At 54.5% G+C, this 16,999-nt stretch overlaps 1 protein-coding gene across 1 annotated transcript in view; it reads right to left on the reverse strand.

Moving 5' to 3' along the window:
* ADGRB2 (adhesion G protein-coupled receptor B2) overlaps positions 1-16,776 on the reverse strand; it is a 60,621-nt gene extending 43,845 nt beyond the window's left edge. The window contains 2 exon segments of the mRNA XM_031961518.1: positions 2,766-3,627; positions 16,417-16,776. Of these exon segments, the coding sequence (XP_031817378.1) occupies positions 2,766-3,612 (847 nt within the window). The 5' untranslated portion in view covers positions 3,613-3,627; positions 16,417-16,776.
* Positions 16,777-16,999: the final 223 nt, after the last annotated feature.

Genomic DNA, 16,999 nt, shown 5'->3' on the forward strand with positions numbered 1-16,999 from the left:
CACCCCAGCCCAGCCCCCAATGTTTTCTGGCTCTCAAAGTCACCAGGGCGACGGACCAAATCCTGCTTCCGGCTTCACAACAACCCGCCATCCCCTGGCACGGTGCCCTGGATGGCACAGTGCCTGGATGGTGCCCGCCTGTGTGGGCAGAGCCTCCCTCTCTGACCGCTCTGCAGACCGAGGGGAAAGCCAGACAGGAATGTCTTTCCCTTCAAGTGGAAGGGAAACTGAGGAGGGGGAGGTTTCTGCCCATCGGCCTGCCCACCCGGCTCTGCTGCTTTCCCCAAAGCCACGTGCACCTTGCTATGTGCCCTGGAGGAGAACAGAGAGAATAATAAAACCACTGGATATATGGTCCCACTCTCCTTGGCTATGTTCGACAAAGAAACGAAATTCAATTTTCTCCTGAAGGCCTTAAATCTGAGCTCCCAACCCCCCCCCCCCCCCACCAGGGTTCCTGCTCACGGGAAGCATCCATAACCTGCTTGGTGCTGCTCCTGCCTCCCTGGTCGGGCCCGGGACGGAGGGCCTGGCACTGGAAGGCTTTGTCACCAACTCTAGGCCTGGCTTCACCAGGCCCTGCTCCCATGGGAATGGGGGATCCCATGGCACAGACCCTGAGAGCGTAGAGGGCCCAAACTTCCTCTGTGCCAGGGAGAGTGGGACTGGGGACCCTGGAGAGCCCTGCCAGGCCTGGGTGGGAGAAGGTGCTGTTGGCCACAGTCCCTTTGTCCCCTGCCATGCCGAGGACGTTCTCACGTACAAGTTCCATGGATGTGCTCCCGAGCACTGGGGCTGGTATTTTCTCACACAGATACAGGTCCTGGGCTTGGGAGGGGCTACAAAGGCCACTGTCCAATCCCCCCTCCCACTTAAGACCAGAAAACACGGGAAGTGCCAAAGGTCCCGTGAGCAGGACCAGGGGCCGTGCCTAGGCTCTCTCCGCCAGGACTCAGGGCAGAAGATGTGAGAAGGCAGCCCCCGGCCTGCCTGGGCCTGAGGGTCCGGAGAGAGCGTCGGAACACAAAGGCTTGGGGGAGCCCAGGGTCCTGGGCGGGAGACACAGAGAGGAACATGCTCTGCACACCAATGGCTTCTGCTCTTCTCCCTTCGCTTCCTGCTCAGCCCTCCTAAAAGGCTTAGTCAAGGCTGCCTCGGGGACTGGGAACAATTCACAGGGGCAGAGAAGCCTGGAGAAAGAAAGGGAGGGGAGGCGAGGGGGGGGGCCCCCGCAGCGAGAACCTGACTCAGCAAGACGGGGGGGGGGGCTGCCATGGGCCCTATGAGGGCAGGATGCCCCGGTGCCCACAGAGATGAGGGCCTCCCCAGGGGTATGGCAGCCCCAGAGCTTCCCCTGGGGCTGGGGAGGAGGGCTGAGGCTGGGACGTGGGGAGGTCCTGGGCAGCTCCCAAGGCCCCCAAAATGGGAATCATGTGCCCGGGGAAAGCTGAGCTTGCCTCCTCCTCCCCCCACCCCATGTCACCGAGAGACGGGCCTGGGGGGGGGGGGTGACACAGTGTGACTGATTCCCCAGGCCAGGACCCTCACCAGCCAAGGGCTCTGTTCTCAGTCCCAGCTGAGGAGTTTGGGAAGCTCGGAATAAAGGAGTCAGCAGAAACCTTGGGGGCAGGGAACAGGACACCGAGGGTCGGAGGTGCTGCTGCCAGTCAACAAAAAGCAAAGGGGCCTGCCCCGCACCCCAAGCCAACCAGAACCACAGCGCTGATGGCCTGGACTCGTGGGCCTGGACTCGGCTCCACTCAGTCACCCCAAAGGCACCCTGGAGCCCACCTGGGACCCCGGACTCTGGCCCATTCCAAATTCTACTGCCCTTGTCTCTGACCTTCGGGGGTGTCTCTGTTTCTGTGTTTCTCTGTCTGTCTCAATCTGTCTATTTCTGTCTCTCTTTCTCTGTGTCTCTGTGTCTTTCTGCCTGTCTCTGTTTCTGTCTCCATCTCTCTCTGTGTGTCTCTAGGTGTCTGTCTCTTTCTTTCTGTTTCTCTCTTTGTCTCTCTGTGTCTATCTTTCTCTTTCTTGCCCTTCCTTTCTTCTCCCTTCCTCCATGTCTCTCTCTCTTTCTCCCCCTTGTCTCTATTTCTATCTTTCTCTCCCCCTCATCTTTTGCCTCTCTGCATTGGTTTCTCTCTCCCTCTCTTTCTGTTTCTGTGTGTCCATTTCTACCTGTCTCTGTCTCTGTCTCTTTTTCTCTCCCTCCCTCCCTCCTTCCCTCTCTTCAGTCCTCTCCAGTCCTTTCCCATCTATGTTTCTCACCCTGTCCCACCACCTCCCCCTCACTAACCAAGCTTCAGGGTCTCCTGCTTCCTCGCCTTCCTGTGGCTTGATCCTCCCTGCCTCCTTCCTCCAGCTCTGCCTCAGTCTCTCCTGTCTCTGTCCAGCTCACTCCCTCTGGTCTCAGGCCTCCTTCTTATGTCCCATTATCCTCCTGCTCCTCTCTTTCTCCTCGTCTTTCTGCTCCTCTTCATCCTAGCCCACCCCTTCTTCTCTCCTTATGCCCTGGCCTCCATTTTTCCCTCCTCAGTCTCCCCTGACCCTTCTCTGAGCACCGATTTCTCCTCTCTCAGCCCCCCCTTCTCTTTACCTGCCTCAGTTTCTCTCTAATTCCTTCTCTGTTTCGTCTTCCTGGTTCACCCCCGGCAGGAGTCAGCAAGGTTACCAACTGGTCTGTGGGGCCAGTAGGGAGGGTCCACCTGACCCCAGTGCTCACCCACTCGGAACCCTCGGCCAGGGGCTGGAGGGCCACTTACCATATCTTATCTCGGGTGGGAAGAGGTCATTGCTGCTGCCCGCGTGCAGGTCAGCCTCCCCCGGCGGGCTCCCCGGCACCAGGGCATTGGAGAGGGTCTGACTGAGGGGCGGGGCAGTCGCAGTGGCGGGGGGGCCTGGGGGCACAGCCTCCTCCCCCTGGCAGCTGCAGCCCGGCTGGGAGATGCCACAGGCCCGGCCCGCGGCCCGCCCGCACTCCTGGCCCCAGCGGCACAGCACCCCGCAGGTGAACTGGCTCGAATTATTGTTATTGATAAGCAGCACCTCCACAAAGCGGAACTCCAGGGCCGAGGGGGCCAGCAAGCGGGGTGCCTCCCAGGGCTCCGCCGTCAGGCAGAGCTGGACAAAGTTCTTGTCAAAGTGCAGAAAGGTGTAGGGGTTGGAGCCCTGGCACAGCTCCAGGCCGCCCCCCGCCTCCTCCTCCTCCTGCCGTAGCCCGGCCGCGGGCGCCTGCTCCTGCTCCCGCTCTGGCTCCGGCTCCGGCTCCGGCTCCTGCTCCGGCCTCGGCTCCGGCTCTGGCTCCGGCGCCGGGCGGAGGCAGGTGAAGTTGGCCAGGTAGTGGTCCAGGGGCAGCAGCCTGGGTGAGAAGTGGGCGCACACCTGGTCCTGGCGGTTGAAGCGCAGGTAGAGGGAGTACTTGGTGGGGTCTGGGTTCTCCAGGGTCCAGGAGCAGCCCGAGGCGATGGTGGGGAAGAGGTCCTGCAGCGAGAAGGCCCCGTACAGCACTCCCGAGGCCAGTGCCGAGCAGGCGCTGGGGGCAGGGTCGAAGGCCGCAGTCAGGCGCAGGGACAGAATCGCAGACAATAAGAGGGGACAGGCCGGGGTCATCCTATGTCACTTGCCCTGCAAGAGAGCGGAGGTTGGAGGGTCAGCATCGTTTCCTTTTATACACACATATATATATATACTTTTTTTTAATTAAAGCTTTTTATTTTCAAAACATATGCACGGATAATTTTTCAACATTGGAGTTCCTTGGAGTATGCAGAGTGGGGAGTCCTTCGGTTTACATCAACAAGCATTTATTAATCACCAAAGCTTTAGCACTTCAGAATCAAACGGCAGGAGGTAAAGCACTTTCTCTCTCAAACCCCACTTTTTCAATACCTATAAATAAGGATGATGATACTTGCACTCCCCCTCCCAGGTTTGTTGGGAGTGAAACACTTTATAAAAATCTCACACAACATCAAGATGCAACCCATTATTAGGGAGGCAATCCCAGGACCTGAGTGGGAATCCTGGCTCTGCCCCTTTGTTCCTTAAATTAAGAAAAATTGCTTAACCTCCACCTTCATTTTTTCCTCATCTGTAAAATGAGGGGATTGGAGGGTGCGCTGACCTTCCTGGTCCTCAGTTTCTTCATCTAGAATAAAAGGGATGAACTTAAAGACAAAAATGTGGTTCTTGCCCTCAAGGGGCTTATAGTGATGTGGCACAGTAAAGTGCCTGAGTCCAGTTATTGCTTTGGAGAGACTTAGCCGTGCTGTCCTTTTCTCATTTGTCAAATAGAGATAATAATAAAACTTCTTATTGTCTCCAGGGCTATTGAGATGATCAAATGAGAGAACCATAAGGAGTATTAGCCCAGTACCTAGTGCATAGTAGACACTAATAAGTGTTTATGGGATCGGATTATTGGAAAGACCAAATAGAATATTTGTAAAGCACTAAGTACAGTGCTTGGTATGCAGCAGGCACTTAATAAGTGCTTGTTGGATTGGATTATTGTGAGCACCCCATGAAATAATTGTGAAGCTCTTAGCCCAATGCCTGGCACATAAGTGCTGTATAAAGGCCAGTATTACTACTAGAAGGAGGAGAAAACAATCTGTCAGCAGGTAAGTAACTCAAACAGACTGAGCTAGGATGGTGTTCTCCTGTCTGTGGATATCCCTCCATGCAGATTACATAAGTGTGTATACAGACATGTGTATTATGTGTGTGCGTGGCTGCCTATCCCACAGGATTCTCAGGAGACTTGCCTTGACATTAAAGGTCGAGCCAGGCGGCCCACAGTCTGCCCACCAATCAGCCCTCACCTCATCATGCAACCCACCCATTTCCTTTTCTGCTCCTAAATTGCTTCGATGTCATCCTCCATCTCTTTGCATCCGGGAAAAGGCCCCATCGCTGACACTTTCTCAGAGAAGCCTCCTGCTTTGGTCCTCCCTGTCAGGAACAACCTTCTCCCCCCGCCTACCCTTGGCTCTCCACTTGATCCTTTCAGTTCTGTTATCAGGGAATATTGTGGCACTGGGGCTGTAGTCTCATTTCACTATTACTGTGAGTACCGTGAAGGCAGGGATGATGTCTTCTTTAACCCTGGACCTCCCCTGAGACCAGGCTCTGTACATGGCCCTGTGACTTTATGAAAAATTGGTGGAACAGAATCCTTCCTCTGCTTTTGCACTTATAATGGTTACTACTTTACTGCAGGCAGCTAACTTGCTAGAGTGCTGGGCCAGAAGGCAGGAGAAAACAAACCACTTAATGGCCATCTGCCTCAGTTTCCTCCTCTGTAAAATGGGGGTAATAAAAGACACTTATCTCAACAAAATAACTCTTTGCAAACCTTACATAAGTTTTAGATATTATTTTTCTATTACATGCACGATGTTATTAGAGATTCACAATAACCCAGAAGGTAGGCAAGGTCCCCATTTTATAGATGAAGGAACAAAGGAGGCTCAAAGAATTTGATTTGCTAGGAGCATGCAAATGAGGATTCCAACTCAAATCTCTCCTCACTCCAAATCCAGCATTTTCAGCAGTCACAAGGCCTCACTATTTCCCCTGCCCCCATCTTCCTCTGGCCTAGAAACAGCCTCTGTCCATCCAAGAATATCCATCCTTCCAGGCCCAGCTCAGGTCCAGCCTCCCCAGGGAAGCTGTTCCTGACATCAACAACCTTCCCTGGTTGCCCCTTCCACCCCCGGCTGATCCCTACAGCATTTGTAGCCTGCACCACACAATTTACCACTTAATTATAGACTGTCTTGTACTACTCTATAATTGCTTTATGCGTGAGTCTCCTCTCCCCAAATAGATTGTGAGACCAGGGACCATGTCTTCTGCTTCTGTAGTCCTGAAGCATCGAGCACCCAGTTACTCGCGTAGTAGGTACTCAAGCACCCATCCATCGATTGATTACCAGAGTCCCTGGCTGGGAGGGAGGGAGCCGATTGGTACCACATCCACATGTGAATGGCAAAAGAACAGAAAATCTGAAGCTGGATAAGGACAAAGAATGGCTTCAGAAGGCCCAGACCTGGGAGGAAGCAGGGACTCGGCTCACCTGTGGTCAGCCTGGGGCAGACTCCCTACCTCTCTGCCCTACGGCTGGGCTCAGTGGGAAGCCAGGGGACGCCTGCTGCTGTCTGGGCTGAGTGACCAAGGGCAGGTGCCTCCCTGAGGCCTCGGGTTCTGGCTCAGACTCCGGATTACAGATTTTACAGGTGATGTCCATGAGGAACAAGGACATCAAGGCATTTGTCCAAGGTCAAGCATCAGAAGCACAACTTGAACCCAGGCCACGGAATCACCCAATTTCTGAGTTGGAAGAGAGCTCAGAAGCCATCCTTACACTCTTACCGACCGGCCTCCACCTGAAAACCTCCAAGGAGAGGGAGATCAAGATCCGACTATTCTGAAGCGTTAGAGCCCTGAAAACTTCCTGGACCGCCAGGACCCTTTTCAGCACAGTGCCCCGCGAGGCAATGCCCAAGGCAAGGAGAAACATTCTAAGAGGCAATGTCATAGTTTGGTCCAAAAAGAGACATGAGACTCAGGGAGCCAAGAGACCAGCTTTTATTGACCCTGCTGTTTATTAGCTCTGGGACTTCTTCCTGAGTCCCACTTTCTCTGTCAGTAAAACGAGGAGCTTTTGGACTCAATTATCCTTAAAGCCCCTTCCAGTTCTAAAAATCTATAATGATTTGAATTTGTAAGCCCCAACTCTTCCCCCAGTACCCACATAAGCTTGTGGCTAGGGGGCTTAACTATAAGCCACTCTCATTAATTAATGAATCTGTGTTTGGCGACTCAGTAGGTCTGGATTTCTCAAGCCTCCCATTTGCAGCTTGGCTAAAGACTACAGGCAGATGTGCTCACACCTTGGATCCCCGCAGGATACCAGCCTTAAGCAAACTGACAATTAGCTTCAGAAATGGAAGTGTAAATAGAAGGGTGGTTGGGGTACTAGCTAATTGTTCTTCTCCCCAGAGTTTGTCAGAGATGCCCACCTTTTCCATATGTTTGGCTCAGGCTGATCAAAGAGCCAAGGCCCCCAGACACTAGGATGGGTAGGGATCACCCAAAATATCAGAAAGTGAAGTGCTCTCTGACCTAGAGTCACAGACTGGATCCTTAACTCCCAGCCCCCAAATACATTCTCAGCCCCCTGCTGCACCCAAACTCCAAATCTCCCAATCCCAGATCCATTTAGAATAGAGTTTCCCATATCCCTGGTAATCCAATGCCACAAACTACCTCCTAACCCCCGCCTCCAAATTATACTCCCAATCCCACCTTTTACTAGAGCACCCATTTTACTACATTAGATGGGTGGAGACCCAGAGGTCCTTTCTACCTAAGAGAATTCACATCCTTGCCACTTTACCTATGGAATAGACCATGCCCTTGCACCCAAAGCCAGCCATAAACAGCCACAGATGCTCTCCCCCACTACCACCCCCTGGACTCTGATTGATCATCCCCCAAACCCTAGATCCAGTCTAATCTCCAAATCCAATCTCAGCTCTGTGGAAAGACAAGTCTGTGATACACAGCACCCTTAGGCCGCCTTCTAGCCCAGCCGTCTCAACAACTTGTGCCTTTGGGCAAAAGGAAACCTAGAGATTCTGCGAACCCCCTCATCATCACAGAGGAAGAGGAGGGCCGGTCCCCTAATATCCACGACTCTCGAAATGCCTTTCATATTGAGAGCCAGTCTCAGTCATCAGGGAGGGGCCTGGGTCTGCTCTCTTGCCCCCTCCCCAACTCCTCTCCAGCCCCAGCCTAGCTCAGCTCTCTGGAGGTACCAGGCTTGCAGTCAGGCACTGGGTAAATAGCTGATGAGTGACGTCCAATCCCCCCACTGCCCCCAATTATTTTTAAGCAGGTTGCAAAATTCAGGCTGCGGCTTCCAGGCTCAGCAGAGGAAAAGAGAGACAGAAAAAGGGGGAGGGAAGGAGGAAAGGAGAGAGAGGGAGAAAGGGAGGGCGGAAAGGAAGGAGGGAGGGAAGAATGGGGAAGGCAGCATTATGACAGGATCTCCCCACCCTCCACTGAGAACAGGGTGCAGGAGAAGCTTCCCCCAGCCCATCTCCCAACTCCCTCCCCAACTCACACATGTACATGCATATGTGCCGGGTGCCTACAGACGCATATCTCCTTATCCACACACGGGCTCCCTCCAGGTTTCTGGGGGATGCCGAGTAGAAATTGAGCAGACAGGAGAGGTTTGGGGCCCCGAGTAAGATTCATTTCTCCCTCCTATGTGTTCCTATGGGGGGCAGGCAGCCGGAGCTGAGCTAGGGAGGGCATGGGCCAATGATGGATAATTGATCAGCCCTGCAAGCTCTCATTAGCCATGCTTTTTCTTGTGGGCCACAGGAGGTTCCCAGTGCATCAGGCAGCCCCCACAACCAGCCAGTTAACCTATTGGAGGGGGAGGGGGAGAGGCTTCTCCATTCCCACCCTTGCCCAGTCTCCCCCTACCCCCTTTAAACGAGAGACTAACCGAACAAAGTGCCTTCAGGATCTTCCAGATTTTTAAAGCCTGGGGCAGATAAGGCCTAAATTTGATTCTACCCATAATCCTGCTCTGGCCAAATAGGTGAGACCCACACCTCTATGTAAGTTCTTCCTGGCATCTAGCCTCAATTCCTCCTACTCTAGCAACCTTCAATAAGATCAAGCAAGCAACAAGGACTGGGACACAAAGAAAAAGCAAAAGTAGTCCCTGCCGTCAGGTGGCTTATACTCTAAAGAGAGAGACAGCATGAAATAAGATATAATGTCAACCTTGATCCTCATAACAATCCTGTTTTTATTCCCATCTTATAGTTGAGAAAACTGAGGCAAACCAAAGAAAGATGCTATTATTTTCCCCATTTGACAGTTGAGGAAACTGAGGCAAACAGGTTAAGTGATTTGTGATCACAGCTCAAGGGAGTGTTTGAGTTAGGATGTGAATTCAGGTCTTCTTGATTCCAAGCTCACTACTCCATCCATCATACCACCTAGCTGTTTAGTTTATAAAAGGCTTAGGTTTTGAAGGCTTTTACAAAGTTAGTTAGATTTTATTCTGGACTGAAATGGGGGTAGGGTTAGGTGACATTAGCAAAATTGTACTTTAAGAAAATCATTCTGATGACTGATTGGAAAAATGGGTTGAAATGAAGAGACATTAATCAGGAGATGGTCCAGGTGATGAGCACCTGAACTGGAGAAAGATGCATAAGACACCATAGGTACTGACATCTGGTGATGGTCTAGCTAAGGGGGGGGTTAGCAAAAGTGAGGAGCAAAAGTGAGGTGCCAAGGACACAAAGCGGGCTGAGGACCCAGGGGATCGGGTGGCTGATGGTACACTTGACAGAAATAGGGATGCTTGGAAGAACCCCTGAGTTCTGGTTCGGGCACCCTGAGTTTGGGTTACCAGTGAGACATCCATTTGGAAATGTCTAAGAGGTACTGAGGGCCGAGGGGCCAGAGTTCAGGAGGACTACTAGGGCTGTATGTGTCCATCCTGGAGTCATCTTGGTGGAAGTGACACTTAAACCTTCGGGAGGTGAACAAAGAGAGAAAAGGAGTCCGGGTCAGAGATCTGGGGTACATCAACAGCATTAATGAACATGACATGGAAATAGTTTCTTTGTGATGGAATGCCCCTCTAGAAAGAGATAGGTGACTCTGAGGCAGCCGGGAACTCTGATGCTTTTGAGAAATCAAACCCCCACCTAAGGACAAGATTCCTGCTATCAGGAAGCTCTCTATCCCTGTTGGAGGACAGGTCTATCCCCACTATGGACCTTGGCCCCCAGAGACCATCCTGGGCAGGCTGGTGTGAGGAGGGCCAGGCAAACACGCCGGTCAGTCTACTTCAATGCCCTGCACCCTAGGGTGCACCATCAGTTCTTAGCAGGAACCAGGTTCCTGATGGAAAAAACACTGATTCAGAGTTAGCAGAGTTGCCTTCAAACCCCTGCTATCTGGAACCTTGCTGAACCGGTATGGATCTGTTTCTTCATCTGTAAAATGAAAGGGGTTGGTCTCTGAGTAAGGTCTCTGAGTGCTCTTGCAATTGCTAGAACATCACTCCCCTAGCCAAGAGGCAGTTAGTTACCCCCTGTAACTTCCCACCAACATGTAGGTCTCTACCCTCCACGATTGGAGAGTGGCCCCTGGACTGGCCATCCGAAGCAGCTTACCCTGGTGCTCTGTTCTCTTGGCTCTCTCCTGAGGCTGGCCTCTGAATCCCCCATCTGTTCAAATCTCCACCTCCATCTTTTCTTCCTCTCTCCTCCATGCACTACTCCCCCTGCCCATTTCTCCATCTTTCTCTGCTATATACTCTCCAAATCCACTTCGGCCTCCCTGACTCCCTCCTCCAAGGCCATCACTTCCCTGAAAGCCTCTCCAGGTATAACGTCCCCATTCACACTACAAAGAACAATCTACCTCTCCCTTCTAATCCTCAGTCCTTCCTCTATAAAATGGAGACATTTAACTGCATTACCAAAATTTACCGGCTCATGGGTGGCAGAGAATAATTATAAACCCTAGAGCACTCTAGAAGTATGAGAAAGACTTCAAAGATCATCAGGATAATACACTATGACCAAGTAGGATTTATATTAGGAATGCAGAGCTGGTTCAATATCAGGAAAACCATCAGCATAATTGGCCATGTCAACGACCAAACTGACAGAAATCATATGGTTATGTCAATAGATGCAAAAAGACCTCCAAGATCATTTTGCCTTGTTCTCTCATTCTTCAGAAGGGGAAATTGAGGCTGAAGCAGAGAAGGAAATTTCCTAAGCTTACAGAACTGGTTACTGGCAGAGCTGGGTCTGAAATCCTGGGTCTCTTGACAAGAAGCCCAGAATTCTCTCCACTGTAATGAGACAGGGAATGTCCCAGCCTGGAAGTAGGCTTTTACAGGGTATAGAGCAAGCTTCTCCCTGCAGATCTCAGCTGAGCCCACAGGCTTGGTACAAAGGTCAGAATGGTCCCAGCATGGGGACATGTAGCCAGACAACAAATACTAATTAAATGCCCACCAGGTCCCAGACACCGTGTCCCCAATCAAGGCAAAAGCCAGTCCCTGTCCTCAAGAAGCTCCCAGTTACACAGAGGATAAGTAGGAAGGTACTAGAATGGGAAGGCTTCCTGGAGAAGACTGAATGTTAGTTGGTAGTTAAAGGAAGTCAGGGAGGTCATTAGGTGGAGAAAAGAGGAAAAAGCTTTCCAGGCTGGGGACAGCCAGAGAGAATGGCCAGAGCTGGAGCTGAAGGATGGAGTGTATGGTTCATGGAACAGCCAGGAGGCCGGTGATTCCCATTTGGCAGAGGGCAAGGTCTAAGAGATGATGGCGATCGCATCCTCTCCCAGCCAGGTCATCGGTCGCCCATCTTACATGCTCAAACCACTGTGGGCATCCCCTACTTTAAAGCCTCAATGAAGGTGTTCAAGGTAGCTCAGTTGGGCTGGTGGAAGATGAGTCCCTCCCAGGAGTCTGTCTCCTTCTGGGGAGGGTCCAGGCCAATCCAGAAAACATTGAAGCTCCTGCTCTTGGCCAGGCACTGTGCTGGGGCAGAGAGTACAAAGATGAAAGGAAAAAACATCTGCCCTTGAGCAGAGTCCATTCTACTGGTCAGGAAGAGAAGATGTACAAAAAGGCTCTCCCTTCTTCGAAGAGTTAGTAGGAGGCGATCATTGTGGAATACTGTGAATTCTACCAGACTTGGTTGAGAGCCACATTAGTTTTGCTGGGCTAATTTGTTTCCTTTTTATTCTTTGTTACAAAGGATGGCTGCCTGGGGAGGGGAAAGAAAGATACTTTTTTGAAATGATGGTGATGTAAAAAAAATGAGCAATATAAAATTTTTTAAGGAGTAAAATTGGGGAAAGTTTACTGCAGTAGAAAGTAGCATGGCTTGAGCATTGAATGGAGCTAAGGAATTTAGGAGGTAAAGGTGAAGAAGGAAGGACTCCCTCACAGGCACCTATGGAAAACCATGATGAGTTTGGGGAGGAACAGGAAGCCAGATGAATCTGGAATATAGAGCAGCTGAAAGGACTGGCAGGAAATAAGCCTAGAAACAGGCTGAGGTCTGATTGTGAAAGGTTTAAAATGTCAAACTGAGGAAAGTATATTTTATGCCCAAGGCAACAGGGAGCCATGTTGAGCTCCCTGAATCCCTAAAGCCCCCTGCCATGTCATAAGCAGCCCCAGAGGGCCAGGAACCGTAAGCCAGGACCCCTCCTCATCCCCACAACAACCAGCTTCCCCTCCCCCCATGGCCAAGGCCTCAGAGGCCACCCTGGAGTTCTGCCCATTAGAACCCCATCTTCTTGAGCCCCAGTAGCAAATACGGAAATGAAAGGCATTCGTGCTAGATTTCAGCAAGGAGTAGGAGATACAGGGGTGTGTGAGCAAAGGAAGAAGGTGGGGTCTTCCCGGAGTGGTTCTGTCCATTTGGGCTGGGTGAGGGCAGAAAGGACGGCGTGCCCCAGGACCCCCTGGGGCTGGCTAAGTGGGTAGCCCTTCCTGTGTGTCTGGGCTGAGGGTGTGAGAGTGTGGGCAGAGTACAGGCTGGTGCTGGGTGGGCTGAGAAGGCTCTGCCAGGGCCTGACGGAGTATATGAAGGGAGACGCAGCGGGAAGAACGTCCACACCGTTTACCAACCTGGCAGTTCTAATTTGCCCAGCCGTCACTCAAGCTCGGCCTCCCAAACAGTCCGTTACAAGGAGGGGCTTCCCACCTGGCTGGGCCTGGCTGTGACTGGTGGGCTGGGACCTGGGTCTGCCCCAATGCCAGCTTTTTACTGTCCCCAGCCCCCAGGGAGCCCTGCAGCAGCCCCCTGTCCTACCCATACCCCCTGACAGCAACCGGCCCCTTCCCTTCCCCCAAACAGCTCTGAATGACCAGTTCATTTTGGGAGTCCAGTCTCCAAGCATCCTCTCTCCCCATCAAAATATATTTTTAGGGACAGGGAACCAGGGGGTATTGGGGAAAATGTCCTGGAATCACAAGGCCCCAGGCCTGTTCCTGGGTTCTTCCCTGACACGTTGTATGGCCTTGCCCTCTCTAGGTTCTCAGGTTCCCCATGCATAAAATGAGGGGGCTAAGTGATCTCAAAAATCCCTTCTTATACAACTGTCCAAGAGCAGGGAATAGATGGTCGTTCCCAGCAGAGGAAGACGGGAGCAGACAGCCTCTCCTCTGGGACAGGGCCCCAGCACAACAGCACCCCTCCCCAGTCCCCCCCAGCACTCTACTTCCTCTCCTTTGTGAACCCCCTAACCAGCCTCTGTGGGAACGGGCCCACACAGCCCCTCCCAGGGCAGCGCCATTGGGTGGCACAAGATTAACCCATCTGTGCTTTGGGCACTACCCTAGTCGGAAGCCCCTTCTGCCTCCCTCCCCCCTCCTCCAGCAGCTTCTGAGTATGTGTTTGGGGAAGGCTCACAAGCTCTCCTCCTACCTCTGCTGCCTGGCAGAGGAGGAAGAAAAAGAGGGAGAAGAATCTGGCTTCTTTCTTCCCCACATACATGCAGCCCGAGGAACAGAAGGAGGAAAAGGGAAAAAGGGATTCTCATCCAGGGACCAGTGCATCATCAGGGGCACCAGGTGGTGCCTGTGTACTGAGCCAGCCTGGAGGAGGCAGGGGAAGGGGGGCGGTGACTCAGCCCAGCCCACCCATCTCCCCAGAACTTTGCAACAGCCGTTGTTGCTACTGAACAAATGAGAAGAAACCTTTTGTTCCTCTAGCCTTGGGGGGGGGGGTAGGAGGGGCTAAAAACTGGCTTCCTTAGCATGGCTCCCCACACCCCCAAAACCACTCTGGCAGTCCGGCTTCCCTCTGGCCTTGGCAGTCAGCAGGGCCCCCCTCAGGCTAGAGGCTGCAGGGCCTAAGTCACCTGATCCAGACCTCTACCCACCCCCCTCAGGGCCCGGTTGGGAGAACACAAGAGCCCCCATTCTTGCCCTGGGCCTAGCAGGGACAGTCATCCCCCAGAGGCCTCAGAGGGCTGGCAAAGGTTCAAATTCTGCACTGTTCTACTGTAGTCTCTGACACCAGTTGGGTTGTTCCAACACCTGTCCCTTCCGGTGAGTTCTCAGGTTCGTCCTCCTTCTCCCATCCTTGATCCCCAGGAAGCCATGTGGGCATTTCCACCCACCCTCAGTGGGCCGTTCATGGCCCCTGCTGCTCAGCTCCCATCAGTCATCGTTATTCCCAAACAGCACCCCTGCCAGGTCCTTTAGAAGCCCCTCCAGGATATCAGCTTCTTCTGGTGGCAGCCCCCCTCCCCCCTTCCAGGCAGAGTGATCACTGGAGCAACACAGATCCCAGCCACTGACACACAACCCAGGGCTCAGGTCCCCCCTTCACCCCCTCACCCCCGCAGCTCTGCAATGACCAGCCACATACTTAAACAGAGGAATGTCTCGGGAAAGAGTTCTCTTATCTCAACTTTGATAATAAGAGCTCCAAGCACTCAGCCCAAATTGCCATCCCTCCCCATCACATCTCATCCAGAGGCTTAGACATGGAACAGATCAAATTCAAGGTTTTGAGACCATTCCTACCTGGAGCAAGAAAGGGTCTCAGGGCTCCCAGACGCACCTGGCTGGGGATAAAGGGCTGCCCGTCTAAGGGGCTCCTCACTGCCCCCCCCCACCAGCCCCACCCAAAGCTTAACCTAGAACTATCAAAAAAGAGAGGATAAATGCTCTGAGAATGGGGACGAGTTCGGAGATGGCTCTCAAAGGCAGTAAGGGGGTCTTGTCCCTGCTGTAAAACCAGACTAGACAGACAAGATTCCAGACACCAGACAAGGCCCTCTTTAGGGGGAATGCCCAGCTGGTACACCACCTCCCCTGTCTCCAACCTCATGCTTCTCCTTCCAAACCCTCCCCCACCTAAAAGACCTAGGGGAGGAAAGGACAGGAAATCTAGTGAAGGGTCCCTGACTCTCTCCCCCTGAGCCTCGTTTCCCTTCCCCCCTTCCAGGGCTGGGCAATGATGAATGAGGAAAAGGCCCTGCCAATGGCTGGCTCCCTCCCCAGGGCCACCCCTCCCCCCCTTCCCCTTCCTGCCAGGAACACTCTGTCTCTGGCTTGGAGAGGAGGGGGCTGGCCTTGGGGGTGCATTGCCTCCACTCTCCCCACTATGGCAGGACCTACCTGCATGTCTTCCAGACCCCCAAGTTCATTCCTAATGCCTCGGGAACTCTCCCCACCTCTTGCTGGCATCAGATGTAGCTACTCTCTGGAGGGCATTTCTGCCCACTGGCCTAAAAGTGCCTAGGGGGAGCATGGGAAGACACTGTGCCAATTAGACCCACACTGCAGGTGGTTCCATCCCTATCCAGACAGGGGAGGACGGGGAGGGGCTGAGAGCTTCCCCCAACCTGAGAGCTCCTGCCGAAGGTCCTGGCAGCTCATTCAGCACCAAGGCCGTCCTTTCCCCTGCCTGAGGCCCATTCAAATTAGGCCCTGGCACTCGGGAACCTGTGCCTACTGTGGCACCTCGGAGTCCCTCCCCAGGTGTGGGGGAGAGGGAAGATTGCTGCCCTCGGCCCACGTGGGCCCCTCCACCCGCTGATGCCCACAGACTCTCACTCAAGGCCAGGAGCCTCTGCGGGCACGCTCAGTGCCAAACCCGATCCTCACTCCCGTGCCAGGGTCGAGTTCGAGGAAGGAGCCCCGGGGCTCCCGAAAAGAAAGGGACAAGGAGGGAGGGGGCCCGGGCGGCGCAGGGGACCGGGACCACCGCCGCTCGGGCCACCGGTAGGGGACACCAGAGAGCAGCCCCCGCCGAGCCCCGGGGCGGCCTCGGGAGCTCTCAGCACTTGTTCTCTCCCGGCTCCCCGGCCAAAGTTCCCAGCCGGTCCCCCGTGGGGAACCAGGCTAGGCCAGCACCCAACCCCTGAACTCCAGGCCCACCCGGTCTGGGTGCCGCGCTCAAAGGAGGCTTTGACGGGCATCCCCCGCCGCCACCAACCTCCCTCTTCCCCGCCCCCCCCCCCCAGCTCCATGCACAGCGCGGAGAACTGCGGAGAGCGCCCCCGCCCCCGGTGCTGGCTGATCATCCCTGGACCACTCGGCCCGGCATCCCCGGACCCCGGGCCCCAGATCCCCCGCCACATCCCACCCACCCTCAATCCCTGGAGCCCCGGCCGCGGCCCCAGGCAACAGAAAGCGGGCTGCCTGCAGGGCAGAGGCCAGCAGGTTGGGGGAAGGGGTGCTGTGGTCCCCATCTCCAGTCCTGGATGGAGAGAGAGAGGAAGGGATCCCTGGGGGAGGGGCAGCCCCAGACTCCAGGGAAAGGGGAGGGGAGGGGGTAACTCCGGTTGGAGATCTGAGCAGCCGAGGCCCAGCCCGCACGCACTCACCTGGTCGCCGTCAGTAGGAGTCGGGGGCGGCCCCACGGCGCAACTTTGCCATCAGGCCGGGGAGGCTGAGGCTGGGGAGGGCGCGGGGGCCGGTCCCGGGGGTAGCCGGGGCGCCCGCTCGGGGGGCAGGAGGTGACGCCGAAAGCAAATGTAAAATGTTCTCTTTTTAATTTAAAGAAAAAATGCAAAGCTCATCAGATGCAAAAAGAAGCGCAACCTCGCCCCGGGTTTAAAAGCTCGAAAGGTGCAGACGGGCCCGGGAGCAGCCGGAGGAGCAGCTGCTGCCGCGGGCGCGAGCAACTAGTGCCGGGCAGGCTGCGGGCACTGCCGCCGCCGCCTCCTGCCCCCTCCTGCTGCTGCCGCCGCCGCCGCCGCCGCCGCCACCGCCCGGAGCCCCGAGCTCGGAGCCCGCCCGCCCGCCGCGCGCTGGCATGACTCGGCCCCCTGCCCGCGCCCCCGGCCCCGCGCCTCATCCGCTGGCGGCCGCGCGGGGTTCACGGAGCCTCCGTCTCATCCTCCGCCGCCTCTGCCGCCTCCTCTTCCTCCTCCTCCTCCTCCTCCTCCTCCTCCTCCTCCTCCTCCT

The sequence above is a fragment of the Sarcophilus harrisii genome, chromosome 3, assembly GCF_902635505.1.
Source record: "Sarcophilus harrisii chromosome 3, mSarHar1.11, whole genome shotgun sequence".
In the NCBI taxonomy this organism is placed as follows: Eukaryota; Metazoa; Chordata; class Mammalia; order Dasyuromorphia; family Dasyuridae; genus Sarcophilus; species Sarcophilus harrisii.